The sequence below is a fragment of the Dipodomys merriami genome, unplaced genomic scaffold, assembly GCF_024711535.1.
Source record: "Dipodomys merriami isolate MVZ:Mamm:240054 unplaced genomic scaffold, mDipMer1.0.p SCAF_30, whole genome shotgun sequence".
Taxonomy (NCBI): domain Eukaryota; kingdom Metazoa; phylum Chordata; class Mammalia; order Rodentia; family Heteromyidae; genus Dipodomys; species Dipodomys merriami.
In genome coordinates, this window is record NW_027204493.1 from 14,070,193 (window position 1) to 14,087,310 (window position 17,118).

General features: G+C 39.4%; 1 protein-coding gene across 1 annotated transcript in view; it reads right to left on the reverse strand.

Annotated features, from left to right (window-relative positions):
• Positions 1 to 250: 250 nt before the first annotated feature.
• LOC138840692 (chondroitin sulfate proteoglycan 4-like) overlaps positions 251 to 17,118 on the reverse strand; it is a 60,648-nt gene continuing 43,780 nt past the window's right edge. Inside the window, exons 9-10 of the mRNA XM_070040956.1 lie at positions 5,197 to 5,380; positions 251 to 4,261 (exon numbers count right to left, since the gene is read on the reverse strand). Coding sequence (XP_069897057.1) covers positions 2,214 to 4,261; positions 5,197 to 5,380 — 2,232 coding nt within the window. The 3' untranslated portion in view covers positions 251 to 2,213. The remainder of the gene's footprint in view (positions 4,262 to 5,196; positions 5,381 to 17,118) is intronic.

The window sequence follows — 17,118 nt, forward strand, 5'->3', positions numbered from 1 at the left end:
GGCTGGGAAGATGGCTCAGTGGTAGAGCGCTTGCCTTGCATGCCTGAGGCCCTGGGTTCGATTCCTCAGCACCACATAAGCAAAAAGAAAAAAGCCGGAAGTGGCGCTGTGGCTCAAGTGGTAGAGCGCTAGCCTTGAGCTGAAGAGCTGAGGGACAGCGCCCAGGCCCAGAGTTCAGGCCCCATGACCGGACCCCCCCCCCAAAAAAAAGAAAAGAAAATCATCAAAACATAAAAAGAAAACACTGAAATAGACACCAATTTGAAAACCCAAAAATCTTTCTTTGCCAAGTATCTAAATACTTGAAAAGTATTTTAATAAAATCCTATACTGCCTGATTGTTATCCCTTCATTCTCTCATTACACAGTGGTGAACCACTGATCTCAAATGTGGTAGCCTCTCTGGTGGAAGGGATAATCACTCAGGAGAATCCCATTTCCCTTGCTGGTGGCTGCGGAAGGATGAGAATTGTGTTGACTAGTTCAAGGAAATGCTCATAGAAGGGAAAAAATGTTTGGAAGTAACTCCCTTTCTGAGATTAATATAGTAGTAGTAGTAGTAGTAACAATGGTGATGATGGTAGTAATAAACAAGAAACTCTATAGGAAAAAGACATTTTGCCATATTTTGTTTACCTCATTGCAATTTCTGCCTTGAATGTGGTTGTATGGCTTGGAGCTATGGAAGCTATCTTGCCATTGGACAAAAGAATTAAGGGCTAGTGGTTTAAGGAAAGTGGAAGAAAGAAAACAAGAACTTCATCCCTTCAATTTTTTATCTGTCTTGGGTGTCTGCATCCAGTATGCCCATTAGTTAAGATAATTGATCATTTAATGTTTTTATTGCCTAAACTGGCAATATAGACTATGGTCTATAAGTCAAATCTAAGAATTAAGAAGTTTTACACTTTAAAAGTTTTCTTTTGTTTGTTCTTCCCAACTATGGTATATCCCCTGTTGTCACTGTACTTGATTTTGGTACTATATATATCTATATATATTATATATTATATTATATATACATATATATATATATATAATTTGGGGAGGGGAAGGGGAATAACAAAGCGCTGAAACAAGGACACAGGATGACCCATTGCAACAATGATACACAAGACACTATGTTGGAAATGAACTTTACAACTTTGCGGGGGAGAGAGGGGAGGAAGGGAAGGGAAGGGATGGTAGGAGAAAAACAAAAGAGGAGTAACAATGCACAACAAGAAAAGTACTCATTACCTTACTCATGTAACTATAACCAGCATCTTTACAATAAAATGAAATAAAAAATAATTGATGACAGAGTCCATATGTGACCCATTGAGCCTAAAATCTTGACTATGTTTCAGAAAAAACGTTGCCAACCCCCAATCTAAAACACTTATAGTGGATGTCTTGTGATTTTCAGCCTATAGCATTCCTAATACAAGTACTAATATCTTCATTTTACAGTTACACAAATTAATGCTTAGTCAACAAATGTCAGGCTCAATTAGGCAACCCAAATACAAACACAAACTTGTCACTTCAATTCATTGTAAAGCAAAGGCAAACTTTTCTGTCCTTTAGGGCATCAAATAATATTTCTACTAAACTCAGCTTGGTTTTAACCATCTGAATAGACAATTCTCTTGAGGAAACACAATAGATTCAGTGAAGAGCTTCAAAGAAGGTCAGACTGTCTCACTTTCTGGAGCAGCAAGTCATTTCCTGCATTAGGGAAACCAAACCCGGGGATGGGAAGGGGGGTCCAAGGAGGAAAAGACATTGAAGATAAACATTACATTGGCAAACACATTGATGTTATAAATCACATCTGCTGCTGAGACAATTCTTACACTTCCTGTTGACTAATGCAGAAAATACTCTATGGAAAATACCCAAAGCCTCACTTTTTAAACTCTGTATTCCAAGTTAATATTGCTGTTCTCAGTGGGCCACCATGTTCAGTACCACCTTGGTAAATGGTTGAAATACTTACAAAAACTTAAGTATACAAGTCTGATCTAGAGAAGGGTATGCAATGCCCACTATGCAAAGCTGACCAGCATTGTAGAGAGTCAAATGACTACCTATCCACAAGGCTATGTCTGAGCACTGAGTGGGAGTAGTAGGGCCTGGCTTTCTTTGCTTCAACCAGCATTTCTGTATTGTTCTGCCTGTCCTACTGCCTGAAACACAATAGGTAGTCAATAAGAAAGAAGAGCCTCCGTCTACACCCAGTACTGGTTGTGTTTCAGTGTCGGGTTGGTTTGTCGGCAGAGTTTGGCCATATCGGGATCCAGGTTTACCCATGACTCCCAAGTAGCACATTTTTCCATTGGCTCAGCTGCTGGGTAAGCCATTTGCTCACATTGTGGGACACTGAACAGACTGGCTGGGGGACTGCTGGGGCTTCTTAGAAGGGGTGTCACTATGACAGTGGGAATGCTTACACTCCTTTCTGGTCTGCAGCTAGGGGTTGTGGGCTCTAGGTTGAGCTGGGGTTCAAGTCGGGGTTTTGCCGTCTCTTCCTCCCGGCCCAGCAACCAGACACACAAGGCCACTACAGTCACTATTAGCAGGAGGAACGCAGCAGTCAGGGGTATGAAGACCATTGGGGGGTAACTGCTCTCCCTGGGCTGAGTGGATGCCCCAGGGTTGATTTTGGTGGCAGCTGGTAACCAAATGATCCTGGTGGGAGAGACCTTGTCATTCACTCTTGGCTCTTTGCCATTGTGCTGCCCCCAGGGTTCTGCTCCCTGCCATCTGGTCTGGGTCAGATTCCCCAGAGGTTCTATCTGTGTCATGGCTTCTGAAGAAACCACAGGCTGTTTCTCAGAGAAAACTGAGGTTACAAGGTTATCTCCAGTGAGCAATAAAGGAACATCTGTCGTCATGCTTTGCAAAAGTGAGGGATCAGGTGGCACAATGGTGAAGGGGAGATAACCTATTGCTGGTTGTACAGAGTCAGCCCTGAGCACGAAAATAAAAGAGTCATTTAGCATATCAGTGCCTGTTAGATTAGCACATGATTCCAGCACCAACAGCCCCTGGTCAATGTCTTTCTGAGTAAACAGAGTGGCATCTTCTGCCATATTGCTGTGAACCACTATTCGCATAAGTCTTCCATGCACAGGGGGTTTTGTCACTTCAAATGTAGGATCACTGTTAGTCAGATTAGCAAGCTCAGTTGCACTGAGGTCTTGTCTCCTCAGCTGATGGGCTATTCTGTTGACAATTTTCAGGTTTGATGTAACCCACAGTAGAGGCTGCACTCTAATGCCCAGTGTTTGTCCTGTCAGGTTGCTTTCTGATGTAAACAATGAGAGGTGTAGCTGGTCCTCTGAAGCTGTGAGATTTGTCATATGGTAAAAGAGTCTTCCCAAATCTAAATCCTCCTGTCCAAAATTAGTGACCACCTGGTTTTCAATCAGCAGTTGCCCATGTTGGAGTGGCCATGTCATTCTGTAGATTATATGGGGGCTGTTCCCATTGGTCACTGCTGATATGTGAGCATTGGTGATGGGAACCGTTGTCTGACCTTGTGGGAGAAGTAGATCTGTGAGGTTCACAAGGGTGATGGAGATGGGAATGACATCCAGATGGAACAGCTTGTAGAGAGGGCGGTGTTTTCCATCAGTCACACTAAAGTAGAACACTCCAGAACATGGTCTTCCATCTTGTATGAACCACACCTGAGAGTTATCAATATCAGCTTGTGTAAAATGGTGAACAGGCACATCTAGATGGTCAGCCATCGCCAAAAAGCCATTGTTGGGATTACGGATGATCATATACCTGATTTCATTTGAGGGACTGTCTACATCTTCCACTTTCAGGATTTCAGGTCCCACAACCAACCTACTGCCCTGCAGAACTTCCAACCGAAGCCCTTTTGTCTTTAATTCTGGTGCCTGGTCATTGACAGGAAAAATGGTGATCTTAAACATCTCTTCAAGACAGTCGCCTTCTGGCTTGGTGATGGACTTGCTTTTTTGGTTTGGCCAAACGGCAAAGGTAAAGTTATCAGTCAGTGATTCAGAGTCATCATGAAGGTATAGGATCCCAAATTTATTAATTATATACTGGGAGAAATTGGGTTTTCCTTTGGTGATGTTTCTTTCTCCAACCATAATGGTCCCATGGTAAGGAAGGGATGTAACTTGGTACCAGATTTCATAGGAAGAGCGCTGAAGTTCAGGTAATTGGAGTAAGAGGTTGGAAGCATCTAACTTAGACTGGTCAATGAGAACTTTGTCTCCCTCCTTGACAGTAGCTCCTATTAAGTAAAACAAACATAAACAAAGGGACAGCACAGCATTTTATTAGAACTTTCAGATGCTATTATAAAGCTTTTTCTTTCAAACTTGCCTCTTAATGGGTTATTCTAAACACTTAGATTGTTCAGGTACTGGAATTACCAAAGGCAAAAACTAGTACAGTTTAAATACAAATACGCACGCACGCGCGCATGCACACGCGCACACACACACACACACACACACAGATACACACACACACACAGATACACACATAATGAAAACAATGTAAGTGAACTTTAAGAAAAAAGTCCTGGATGTGAGGGCGATCTGGCTGCGACATCTGTCACCCCATTGATCGCCAGGGTTGATTCGGCTGATCTGGCTGGCTAGGCCGGTGTCCCCTTCCTCCCTCACCGCTCCATGTGCGTCCCTCCCGAAGCTGCGCGCTCGGTCGAAGAGGACGACCATCCCCGATAGAGGAGGACGGGTCTTCGGTCAAGGGTATACGAGTAGCTGCGCTCCCCTGCTAGAACCTCCAAACAAGCTCTCAAGAAAAAAGTCCTTAGATTCATTTATGCTAGTTTTCTAACTTTGTCTACTACACTTTGTATTGCAATGGAAACACATTGAGTTTTCAAAACCTCTTTTCCCTCTAAGAACTTACCCTATTTGTCATTTTCATTTTCTATCAACAGTTTTCAAAGGAACAGTGAAATCCCCATTTGGATGTACAAATAGAATTCCCTAAAGTTAGGTTGGTGGTTTCCCCCAAGACAACTAATAAACATATGAAAGAAAATAGAAGAGGCTCAGAGAAAGGGGTCAATATAACAAACATAGCATATTTATATCAAAAGTTGATATCATGGCATTGGCAAAAAAGGTGGGTGGGAAGATTTATTGTCCCTATTTGGATTTAGATAAGGCACTGACTAGATGTTATTATCATTACCTGTATTTGCAAACAGATGGCTCTGCGAACCAGGCTCATTAATTTCATATGAAATGGTAATATGGAACTCTTCAGGACCCAGAACTGCTGGTGGGGAGGACATTGTGAATGTGAATGAATCTTCCACAGTCCAACCTGTGTTCTCACGCGCCATGTGCTGATATAATATTAGCCCTTCATTGACCTGCCAGACAACAAGAAAAACTAGTCCCTGGCATCCAGAATGACACAAGATTATCATATATTCTAATTCATTTTCTTTTTTTTTTTTTTTTTGGTCCAGTCGTGGAGCCTAACTCTGGACCTGGGCGCTGTCCCTCAGCTCTTCAGCTCAAGGCTAGCGCTCTACCACTTGAGCCACAGCACCACTTCCGGCTTTTTTCTTTTTGCTTATGTGGTGCTGAGGAATCGAACCCAGGGCCTCAGGCATGCAAGGCAAGCGCTCTACCACTGAGCCACCTTCCCAGAACTCTAATTCATTTTCTAACAGGACTTATTATTCATGTTTGAATTATTGCACACATCCATGTAATTAAAACTGTGGTAACTTGTATTTCAGAGAATCTAGAGTTCTCCTTTTAAAATTGATTCATCTATGAAAGAAAAATGCATTGATTATGAGATGACTGACACATTAAAGTATTTGTGTTGAAGTGCACAATAAACCTCTACTTACCTGTCAGACATTTCCAATAATTATCAATGACAGCCAATCTTGTTTCAGGTGTTTTCCTATCTACATTTTTACCCAATAAATTGTTTTGAATCAAATTATTTCATCTGTAAATAATTTGTAAGTACTAATAGTGTGCTACAATTTAGTAAGTACCAATAAAATATATAACTCTTAAAACATAACCACAAAACTACTATTATACCTAAATATTGTAATTCCTTAATACCATCAAATATCTAATGTGTTCAAATTTCTCAATTGATCTAGTATGTGTCTTTTTAAATTAAAACACATTTATTGTTTCTGATTCAAGATCCGTAGACATCTATAAGTCACATTTAATACTTTACACAGCTTTCTTTTCATCTATGGGTTCCATTCTTTAATTTTTTCCTTGTAATCTGTTTGCTGAGACAATTGGATTGTTTGTATTATGCTGGGTACATCTCTAGGATGCTTTTAATATATTCCCTTCTCCCTTGTATCTCCTAAATACTGTAGTTAAATCTACAGGCTTAAATAAGGATCATTACATTTTTAATATCAATACACTATAAATATTTCCCATTGTACTTCATTGCAAAGTACAGTAATATTTGGTTGCCTCACCACTGAATATGTTAAAATTGATTGATTCAAAGATTGGTTCAAAGATTGGTAGGTTGATCTACCTTGTCACCCTATCACCTACCAGTTTAACAGTCATTGACACCAATGCCTCAATCCATTATTGAGACAAAACATTAGTACTCTTTTATTCCTTATGTCTTAATTTACTACTATGAAGAGCTTTCTCCCATTAGCTGTTTGTTAGAGAAGTAAGAAAAATGTTGATTCTTTTTCCTTCTGTTCCTGGTTTTAGAATAACGAGTTCATCTTCTTACTCTGACATCCAGGTATGACCATTGGCCTTGTTTTGGAATCATGACAAATTTATTAATTCTAATGTATGATATATTTCAATTATTCTTCTTATTCTTCTCATTGACATTCAAATTTCCTCACCTTGCAATGTATTTTTTTCAAAGAAGCCTTTAATACCTGTTGCTTGTCAGTGTTCATCCTAACTCCAGTGTTTTATTGACCAACCCCACTGTGGGTAGTCTTTTCTCAAACATTAGTGACTGAAAGTGTAAAACTGACCCTAGAAAAAGCATAGCAGACAACACATTTAACTCTTAACTTCTTTCGGTCACACCTTTTCATACCTGTCAGTGATAACCATGTCTGAATTTGTGTGATTCTGTCAAAGTATTCAAGTGTCTAGGTCAAAAGTGCTATTATACCATAAGCTATCATACCATTCACAGAACTGTTAAATTAATATTGGAAATACTGGACTACTTAACAGATGTTTTGATCTTTAGGTATATATTGCTTTGGCTCAATACTGGCTAAGAACCAGAGTTCTATCAAGTCTTTTGACTAATATATTGCTATATAAATGAGGTTTCTGTCCCAGAAGGTCAAAAACCATTCATTGAGAACTTTGTTCCTTAGACCACTCAAGGATAGGGCAAGGGAATTCTGTCATTTACAATTTTTATGTACAGTTTATTGTAAAGATACTCTAAGAGGAATTACAGTTGTATGAGTAAAGTAATGAGTACATTTCCTATCAAGCATTGTTACCCTCTCCTTTGTTTTTCCCCTACCATCCTCATTTACAATTTTTAAGTGAAAAGGAAAAAATATGTCATCTCTAAAAACTGTGTCAGAAAGAAATAAGATTATGCATGAAAAATTGAATTACTTAAATTAAAAATAATCCAATTTGTGTTGGAAATCAGAAATTGGATTGTCTTTTCCAAAAACAGTAATTTCTGATGAAAACTAGAATCTGAATTCTCCAACAGTTCCTGGGAAATAAATTGGTTTTATTTAGCAATCCTACCATCTCTATTCATAATATCAGATTCATGACAGATTTGATTAGTTATAAATGTATTATGTATCCCTCCTCCGAGAACCAGGTGACTGTGCTCTGGAATTGGTGCCAGAGAATGATTCCTAGCTGCTTAAACTGTTCTGTTTAAGTTATAATACTATAAAGAAAAAGAAATCAGGGCTGGGAAGTTGGCTCAGTGGTAGAGTGCTTGCCTTGCATGCTTGAAGCCCTGGGTTTGATTCCTCAGCACCACATAAGAAAAAAGAAAAAAGACAGAAGTGGTGCTGTGGTTCAAGTGGTAGAGCGCTAGCCTTGAGCTGAAGAGCTGAGGGACAGCACATACAGGCCCAGAGTTCAGGCCCCATGACTGGACCCCCCCCCCCAAAGAAAGAAAGAAAGAAAAAGAAACTAGAAGAAACTAGATTTCTTTTTCTTTTTTTCTTTTTTTCTTTTTTGTAGGCAGGCACTGTACCATTTAAGTCACACCTCCAGTCATTTTTGCTTATTTTATTTTCCTTGTGGGTCATAGGGTCTGAACTCTGGGCCTGGGCGCTGTCCCTCTGTTCTTCAGCTTAAGGTTAGCACTCTACCACTTGAGCCACAGTGCCACTTCCAGCTTTTTCTGCTTATGTGGTGCTGAGGAATCGAACCCAGAGCCTCATGCATACAAGGCAAGCACTCTACCATTGAGCCACCTTCCCAGCCCCTGCTTAAGTTATTTTGTTTTTTTGGGTCCGGTCATGGGTCCTGAACTCTGGGCCTGGGCGCTGTCCCTCAGCTCTTCAGCTCAAGGCTAGCACTCTACCACTTGAGCCACAGTGCCACTTCCGGCTTTTTTCTTATGTGGTGCTGAGGAATCAAACCCAGGGCCTCGAGCATGCAAGGCAAGTGCTCTACCACTGAGCCACCTTCCCAGCCCCTGCTTAAGTTATTTTTGAGATAGGATCTCACTTTTTTACAGGCTGGACTAGACCACAGTCCTCCTATTTATGTTTCCCACTCCAGATGAAAGGCATACACACCAGGCCCATCTACTGGCTAGGATGAGAATCTCACAAACTTTTTACCAGGCTGACCTCAAACTGCAATCCTCCTGATCTCTACTTCTTGAGTAGCTAAGGTTACAGATGTGAGCCATCATGTTGACATTGTTTCTTAATACTTGACAGTTACATAGTTTATTAAGCCAATCGAATGGTTTTCTATTGGAAACTAGCCACTCTTGTCCACTGGTTCTTTGGTATAAGTGAAAATTATCACCTCTGCAAAATACGTAAGAAGTTATTGGGATAATATTTTGGATTGGAATAATGTTTTGAGAGCTGTACTAAGGAGAGTGATTGCTCCAGGAACAGAACAGTGCTCACGGGTGGGTACAGTTGAAGATCTGAAATCTTCCAGAGGAAAGACCTGGGTAAGTCTTAAATGTACCTTTGTACATCGAGAGCCTAGTAAAACACATGTCTCTTACAGGTTCTATTTTTTAAGGCATTTCAAGAGTGAGAAATGAAATGTGAATAATAACTTGACTTATTTTGCATTGGAAAGTAATAGAAATAATAGAATTAAGTGGATCTTTATTGTCTAGATTTTAAGACTGGATAGAAAGCTACTGAACTGCTGAGTTAGAAGTAGAAGAGACAAAGGAGGAGGCTGCAATGCTTGGTAAGAAATGTATGCATTATCCTGCCCATGTAATTGTAACCCCTCTGTACAGTATGTTCACAAAAAAAAGAAGTAGAAGAGAATAAGATGGCCTAAGGGATATCACTTACCAATCCTGTCTACAAAGAAGTTGGCAAGTGAGTGGGCTTCCTTGTTGACAAGGGAGTTTTAACCTCTCCAGCATTAGACCAAGTTCTAAAGAAGGATGGATAGGGAAGGCCCAGGAAAAAAAAAAGAATGAGACCAGGACTTCATGAGACTGTAGAGTAAACCTGAAGAGACAAGCATCTCAAGAAAGGTAGGCATTTCGTCACCCCAAAATGAAAATAGCCTTCCAATAAAATGGCATATTTCCACAGTATTAAATATGAGTAAATATGTTACTTAGCCAAAAACCTGTGCTCTAAGATTTGATAGAGAGAGAAAGTGGAGATTTTTATTTCCTATGAACTTAGATTACTTCATATATTTTCTGTCACAGAAGGAGTCTTTCTGGAGTTCCATTAAAAAACCAGTGGTATAAAACTCCAACTAAAAACTTTAGCAAGAAATACAAAATGAGAACAATTATCATTTGGCAACTAGTACAGTCATCACAGTTCAGACAAATTCAGGCAAGAATCCTAAAACAGTGGCTACAGCCAGGTGCCAGTGGCTCACATCTGAAATCCTAGCTACTCGGGAGGCTGAAATCTGAGGAATGTGGTTCAAAGCCAGTCTGCACAAGAAAATCAAGAAACTCTTGCCTTCAATTAACTACCAAAAATCCAGAAGTGGACTCGCAGCTCAATGGACTCAAAATTTCAGAAAAGTGTGTGTGTGTATGTGTGTGTGTGTATGTGTGTGTGTGTGTGTGTGTCTGTCTGTCTGTCTGTCGAGAATGATAAAGTAAATGTGGTTATAAAGAACTATTCATACTTCTGGCAATGTGTCATTTTTATAACACCTCAGACTACAAGGTTATTTTTTTAATTAAGATAATTCTTGTGGTATTCTTCTGTATATCAGCTTTAAGAAAGGACAAATACTCCCTTTTCTCTGATAACCCAGCAAATGTAGACTGAGCCTCTAATGCCCATTAATGAGTGCCTATGCATAGTCTCAGTCTTAAAACTTCTCATAGTGCTACTTTTTTTTGAAGGGATAATACCATAATAACTCTGGGATTTCTGAACTTGAAACTTTCTATGTCCCTATTCTGATTTCTATAGAATCACCAGGAACATCTGTCAGATGCTAAAGGTGGAGATTTGTCTTACAGAAAGCCTGGAGCCCCACTGACTTTTCTGTGATCGGTGTAATAATTTATAGACAAAATTGTGCCGAGAAGCTTAGAGAAGAACCAATCAGAGGTGCTGAGTTAGATACAGAAGCCAAGGCTCCAGCCCTGTAATGAAAACCTTTTGTCTTATAAAAATTTGTCCCATAAAAATTTGTCCCATAAAACTTCACCGGGGCCTTTTTGGCACCAACTGCCAGAAATACGGCTTTTATTCCTCCAAGAAAGAAAGGAACATTTACTGACATGAAAATGGAAGCAGAAGATTAATCAGTCCCCAATTCAAAACTAAATGCTACTCGTTTTCAATTCTTTGGTCTTGGTACAAATCATTTAATCTCTCTGTGCCTTAAGATATAGAATATTTGTGCATTTAAATACAGAATACTATCTCATTTATAGATATTCATTTTACCTGGCCTCTTTATTTCCATACCAACATTCAAAATGGCAGGCTCTGGGGGCATGTCTGGGCCTCTCAGGAAAACACTGAAGTCCTCACTAATGGACATCAGGAGATTGTAGTTAAGATGGGAGACAATACCAATCTTTTATAGTAAATCATAGCAGGAAAAACTAAGCAATCAGAAAGTTCTAAAGCATATGTAATGAAGTTAATGTTTTCTCATAAAAATGAGGGGATTTGTAGACTGGAATCTTGGCACATATTTTGGAAGCTGACTTCTAGTTGTTTTGTAAATAAATACTTGTTCACCATTCTCTACTAGGCAATTTAATAAATATTTGTTTCTTGAACAAACAGACTGCTTAAAAATGTTTTACGAAGTTTATCATGAAACAATATGAATAAGGCAATCCAAGATATTTCTTACATATCTATTTAACAGAAGCATAATGTAAATACCTAAGTTTTACTAGAGCCCTGAATACAAATGGCAAGACAAACCATATGGCTTTGTATGTAATTTATTTTATTTTGATGTAATGGGGTCTTTTTATGCCTACTTAACAGACTGAGAAAAACAAGGCACAGAAAATGTAAATAGCATGAGAATTTCATTTCAAACTCCTTTGCAGTTCTTGCTTTTTCCACTATCAAGAGCTCTGTCGACAGTGTGAAAAGCGAGATTCTACACACTGAAGGAGCCTAGTAATGGGAAAAGGCAATTGGCAAGTATAATTAGGGCAGACCAGTGCCACTTGGTAGCCTGGCTAGACCAGGACAATTGGTTGGAAAGAGCTTGTCCAAACTTGGAATAACTCAGACAGCTCATGCTACCCACTGTGTGTATGTGCATGTGTGTGTTTGTGTGTATACACATATACACATATGCAGCAGTACTGGGAATTTAACTGAGGGCCTCAAGCTTTTGTTATGCAGCTTTTTCTGCTTAAAGATGGCACTCTACCACTTGAGTCATACCTCAAAATCCTCAAATCTCAGCCTCCTGAGTAGCTAGAATTATATGTGTAAGTCACCTATAGATAGTCTATAGATAGACTATTTTTTTTAACAAATGGCCAATTAAGCAAGTATTCCAGTTCTTCTACATTAGTGATATTTTTATTCAAGTAGTGACCCATAAGACCCTAGGGAAAAGAGGGTGGGATTAAAGGAAAATGAATTTCACCTTTTGAGGGATCCAAGGTAACTGACAGATGTCTGCCTACATCTGTTTAAAAGAAAAGCTTTTAAACATAGATTTATAGAGCTGAGAATCACCATCTTGAGTGCTCTTGAATGAATCCAGAGATGAAGCAGAAACTTAAATAGATCATTCTTAATGGAATCAATGACTACATGGAATCTGATGACTTTTTACTAAAAATGTTCCAAACATCCATAAAAATACACGTGGACAGAACTGAGGGCAATAAAAATGAAGTGGGCAAACTTAGCCCATAGGCAGGGCTCGGACACTTAGGAGAGCATCTTCATTCTGCAGTCTTTCCATATACAGTTCCCTATGACCAGTCTTTCACTTGCGCTTTCCCACTGTGGCTTCAATGTCAAACAGAGCATTGGAATTTCCATGGAATTCTCTTCTCTTTGAAGAGAACACCAAAATATCTCAAGGAAAGGAGAGACCAAGACAGAGAATCTACTCACTTGGTTCTCCACAATATGAATGCTTTGTTCAAATTCACAGGTCTGAACAAGACAGCAAAAGAAAGAGAACTAACAACACCACCAAAAAAAACTATCTTGGACAGATATTCATTAGTAAAGAAGAGTACAGACAGCCAAATTAAGAAGACAAAGTCACTAAGGTTCCATGAGGATTAACCAAAAAGCCCTACATGCTAATGCTCTGAAGACATCAAGATCCCCTGTTCCTTAAAGATAAGATCAGAGAAATGATTCTTCTCTGGGAGTTCTTCCTCCTTTCTACCAGGACACACACCACCATGGCTGCAGAAAATAGTTAGGCTCAGTGGAATCAACATTTACAAAAGAGATCCAGGGCAGACCAGACCAGTTAAAGAGCACCTAGGACTCAGGCAAAATAAAGCCAAGGCTAGGTTAAGTTCCTCTTGGTAGAATAAGGAGAAGAAGCATTTCAGGAAACTTAATTTCCTCAGTGGTGATATTTGGTAATGGATAGCTATTGAATCTCTAGCAACTGAATATCTGGTCCAAATAATTATCCACGAGTTGTAGTCAATCTCTGCATAAACCTATGTAGGGATCCAGCAACATATCCTCGTAATGTGCTTCATGAAAGAGAAGTTCAAACCTATTTGTTTGTTTGTTTTGTGCCAGTCCTGAGGCTTGAACTCAGGGTTGGGACCCTGTTCCTGAGCTTCTTCACTCAAGGCTAGAACTCTCTACCACTTGAACCATAGCTCCACTTCCAGCCATTTTTTTTTAATTTGGTGGTGGTGGTGGTGAATTGAAGATAAGAGTTTCACTGACTTTCCTGTTGTGGCTTCAAACCACAATCCTCAGATCTCCACCAACTGAGTAGCTAGGATTCCAGGCCTGACTCATTGTCATCCAGCTCCAACCCAAATTTATACAATGGATTCTGACAGACCTCATGCCATTATAATTGTGTAGATCTTTTAATAAAGCTACCAAACAAAACCATACCAAAAGGTGATACTTAGGAAAGAGCAGAAGGGAGTATGAAACACCTTGTCTTTGTTAGTACACATGAGTGTGATAGGCTAAAAGCAAAAAAAATGTTTCACAAAGGTATGTTCCTAATTCTTAGGACTTGTTGATGTTCTCTTATATGGCAAAGACTCTACAGATTTAATTAGATTAATGATCCTGAGATTGAAAGATTAAGTGGGTCCCACTGCAGTCACATGCCTCCATACAAGAAGGAGAAAGGGGGAGATTTACAAAGAGAGAGGAGGAATGGCCACATGACTGTGGAGTTATGAGTTGGAGCAGTGACACACTGAAAATGGCTGTAGTAGTCACTGAACTTGGGAAGAGGGAAGGAAGAAATCTCCTACAGAGTCTCTGCAGAGGGCACTTAGCCTGCTAGCACGTGGTTTAGGCCCAGGAAATGGAGTGTAGAGTCTGGCCTCCAGGCTGTGAGAGAGCAAATTTCTGTTATTGTTAGTCATCAACTTTGTTGGTCTTTCTTATGGCAGCCATGGGAAATGAATGAAAAAAAAAAAAAACCAGCCAACCCTTTTAATAAAAAAAAAAAATCTGGCTCTTCAGTCATTTGATCAGGGCTCATCAGCTAAATTCCAATTTGAACAGTGAATAAATGACTAAGTAATGACACAATATAATAATTGCTACACATCTAAATATATTTTCCACATAATTCAATCAATTGTGATGGTCAAAACAAAATTGGTGGAAAATGTCACAATGACTACTGAGTGTAAGAACCACTGAAGCAGAGACCCCAAGAAAGCAGGGTGGGAAAGAGTAATCAGTAACAGGAAGACACTGACTCTCCATCTGCAAATTTAAGGACACGAGCTTAATGAGCCATTAAGCTGATTGTACTTTCCATTAAGTTGTAATAAATTAATTTCTATCCTATGGGAAACGTGCTCACAATTCCTTAAAACACAAATGTTATCTGGAGCAATAAACCCAGATTCTGGGAGGAGTAATTAGATAAAATGCATAACTCAGAATTGATTGTATAATTTTCTAAACATGTCCTTGGAAACTTGTATGTATGTGCGCACTGCAGCAGGCAGACACTAAAACAGATGATCTCCTATCCACAACAGCACAACAGCTAAAATGCAATTACTGGCTTTGAGGAAAAGAAAAGAGACTGAGCATCATAAAACCTCAAAACCAGAACACTTTGCTTTTTAATGAATCTAAATTATCTCAACAAGCAGTGGAATGAAAACCACACAATTAGCTTCGAGTTCTACTTGGAAGAGATCAATGTTTTATAGAATTCAGTTCTTTGGTTCATGCATTCTTTGAAAGGAACAGTCATTTCCCTAAATTTGTAAAAAAAAAAAAAAAAAAAAAAAGCTTTTGTTTAATTTTGAGGACTGGTGATTTACCTTCTCCTTATATTTACATGCTTAATTCTTCAAGTTACAAGATTTTCAGCCAACTCTTCAGTAGTCTGGCTTTGCTTGCTTAGACAGAGTATTGTGGTTTTAAAAATGGGGGCGGGTACTTTGCCTATCTTGCCTATCTTGGCAGGCTGATGGATGAGGTATGGTTTGAAAATACAGCAAATTTATTCTAGGATAAGAAAATCTTTTGAGCAATGGCGCTACAACTTTTTTCCTCACAATTATTCTGCCAAAGTATGATATTAAAAATAATAATAGATTGTTTCTTTCCTAAGCTATTTCCATCCAGAGCCATAGATAAAAATGGTCATTTTCATTTATCCATCACAAACAAGAGGAAAGTAGGTTATATGTGCAAATGATGCCTTTGTTTTTAACAATACCCCACCTTAATCTTTAACTCTTTAACCCCATCTTTAACTCCCTCCTTTCACATCTCCATCTCCGTCTCCCCCTTCACCACCCTGCCCTCATTGAGGATGGTAAAAAGCTAGGAACTGGGAAAAGGGTGAAAGAGGACAAAACCATTTACTGCCTAAAGGCTCTCTCGGTTGGATACTTGGCAAGTTACTGGCTGGAACTAACTCGAGATTAGAAAAAGTAGTCTAGGAAGCCAAACAGTAATCAAAACCATTTGATACATTACATATGCCTGAACAATTTTGAGCTCTTTTTAAAATAAATTGTTTTCTGTTGCTGGGCAGAGTGGCTCAAGCCTCTCTAAGTCTAGCTGGCTTAAAGGCAAAGGTTGGGGTATCATAGTTTGAGGCCAGCCTGAGCACTCCATTTGAACCAATGGCTGGGCATAGTCATCCATGCCTGTGATTCCAGCTAGAGGGGAAGCACAGTGGCTAAGTGCAGTGGCGAGTTCATGCTTATCACCCTAGTGACAAGAGGAAACACAAGTACAAGGATTGTAACACCAGCTACTGTGGGCATAAACCAATGTAAAAAGGGACTGAAAAGGTGGCTCAAAGGGTAGAGAACCTGCTTGACAAAGTTGCTTTCAGGGTCTAACACCAAAGATGGAAGGAAGGAAGGAAGGAAGGAAGGAAGGAAGGAAGGAAGGAAGGAAGGAAGGAGAGGGAGGGAAGAAAGGAGAGGGAGGGAAGGAAGGAAGGAGGGAGGGGAAAGGAAAGGAAAGAGGAAAGAAGGAAAGGAAAGTAAAGGAAGGGAAGGAGGGAGGGAGGCAGGAAGGAAGGTAGGAAATTGTTTCCTTTAAACACAGGTACTCGGCTGGAAAGACCACTGTTCTAGGCAACCTCAGGCAAAAAACAAACAAAAGAAAGAAAGAAAGAAAAAAGAAAAGAAAAGAAAAGAAAAAGAAATAAGTTAATAAGACCTGAACTCACCAAACAAAGCTGGGGAGGATGTAGGTCTGATTCAGCAATATAACACCTTCTTAGCAAGTTCAAATAACAACAGCAACAAAAAAATAGGCATGATGCTATGCTAGGCAAAAACATGAGGCTCTCTGAAAAAATAAACTAAGGCACAAAGGGCTAGAGGTGTGGCTCAAATAATGAAGCATCTGTCTAGTAAACTCAAGGTCATGAGGTCAAAGCCCAGAATCTGCCAAAAAATTAAAATTGTTTTGAATATTCCTTGTTTTTGTCACCAACCAGATGGAAGAGAACTGAGCAGAGCCTATGGTATGTGTTAGTGTCTTCATTGAATATTTCAAAGAAAAACATTCCTTTAGGCACACTAAAGATTGAACCCAGGACCTGAAGCATTGCTTTACTACTGAGATTTGATGTTCTATACCAGTTACACAGCTTTTTACTTTCTCATGTTTTTTTCTGATTGTCCATGATTTCTTTTCAAACTTTTTTGTGTCAGTACTTGGATTGAACTCATGGCATTTCATTTGGCTTTTTTACTCATAGTTGGTGCTCATCTACTGGAGCCACACTCTCTGTGGGCATTTTT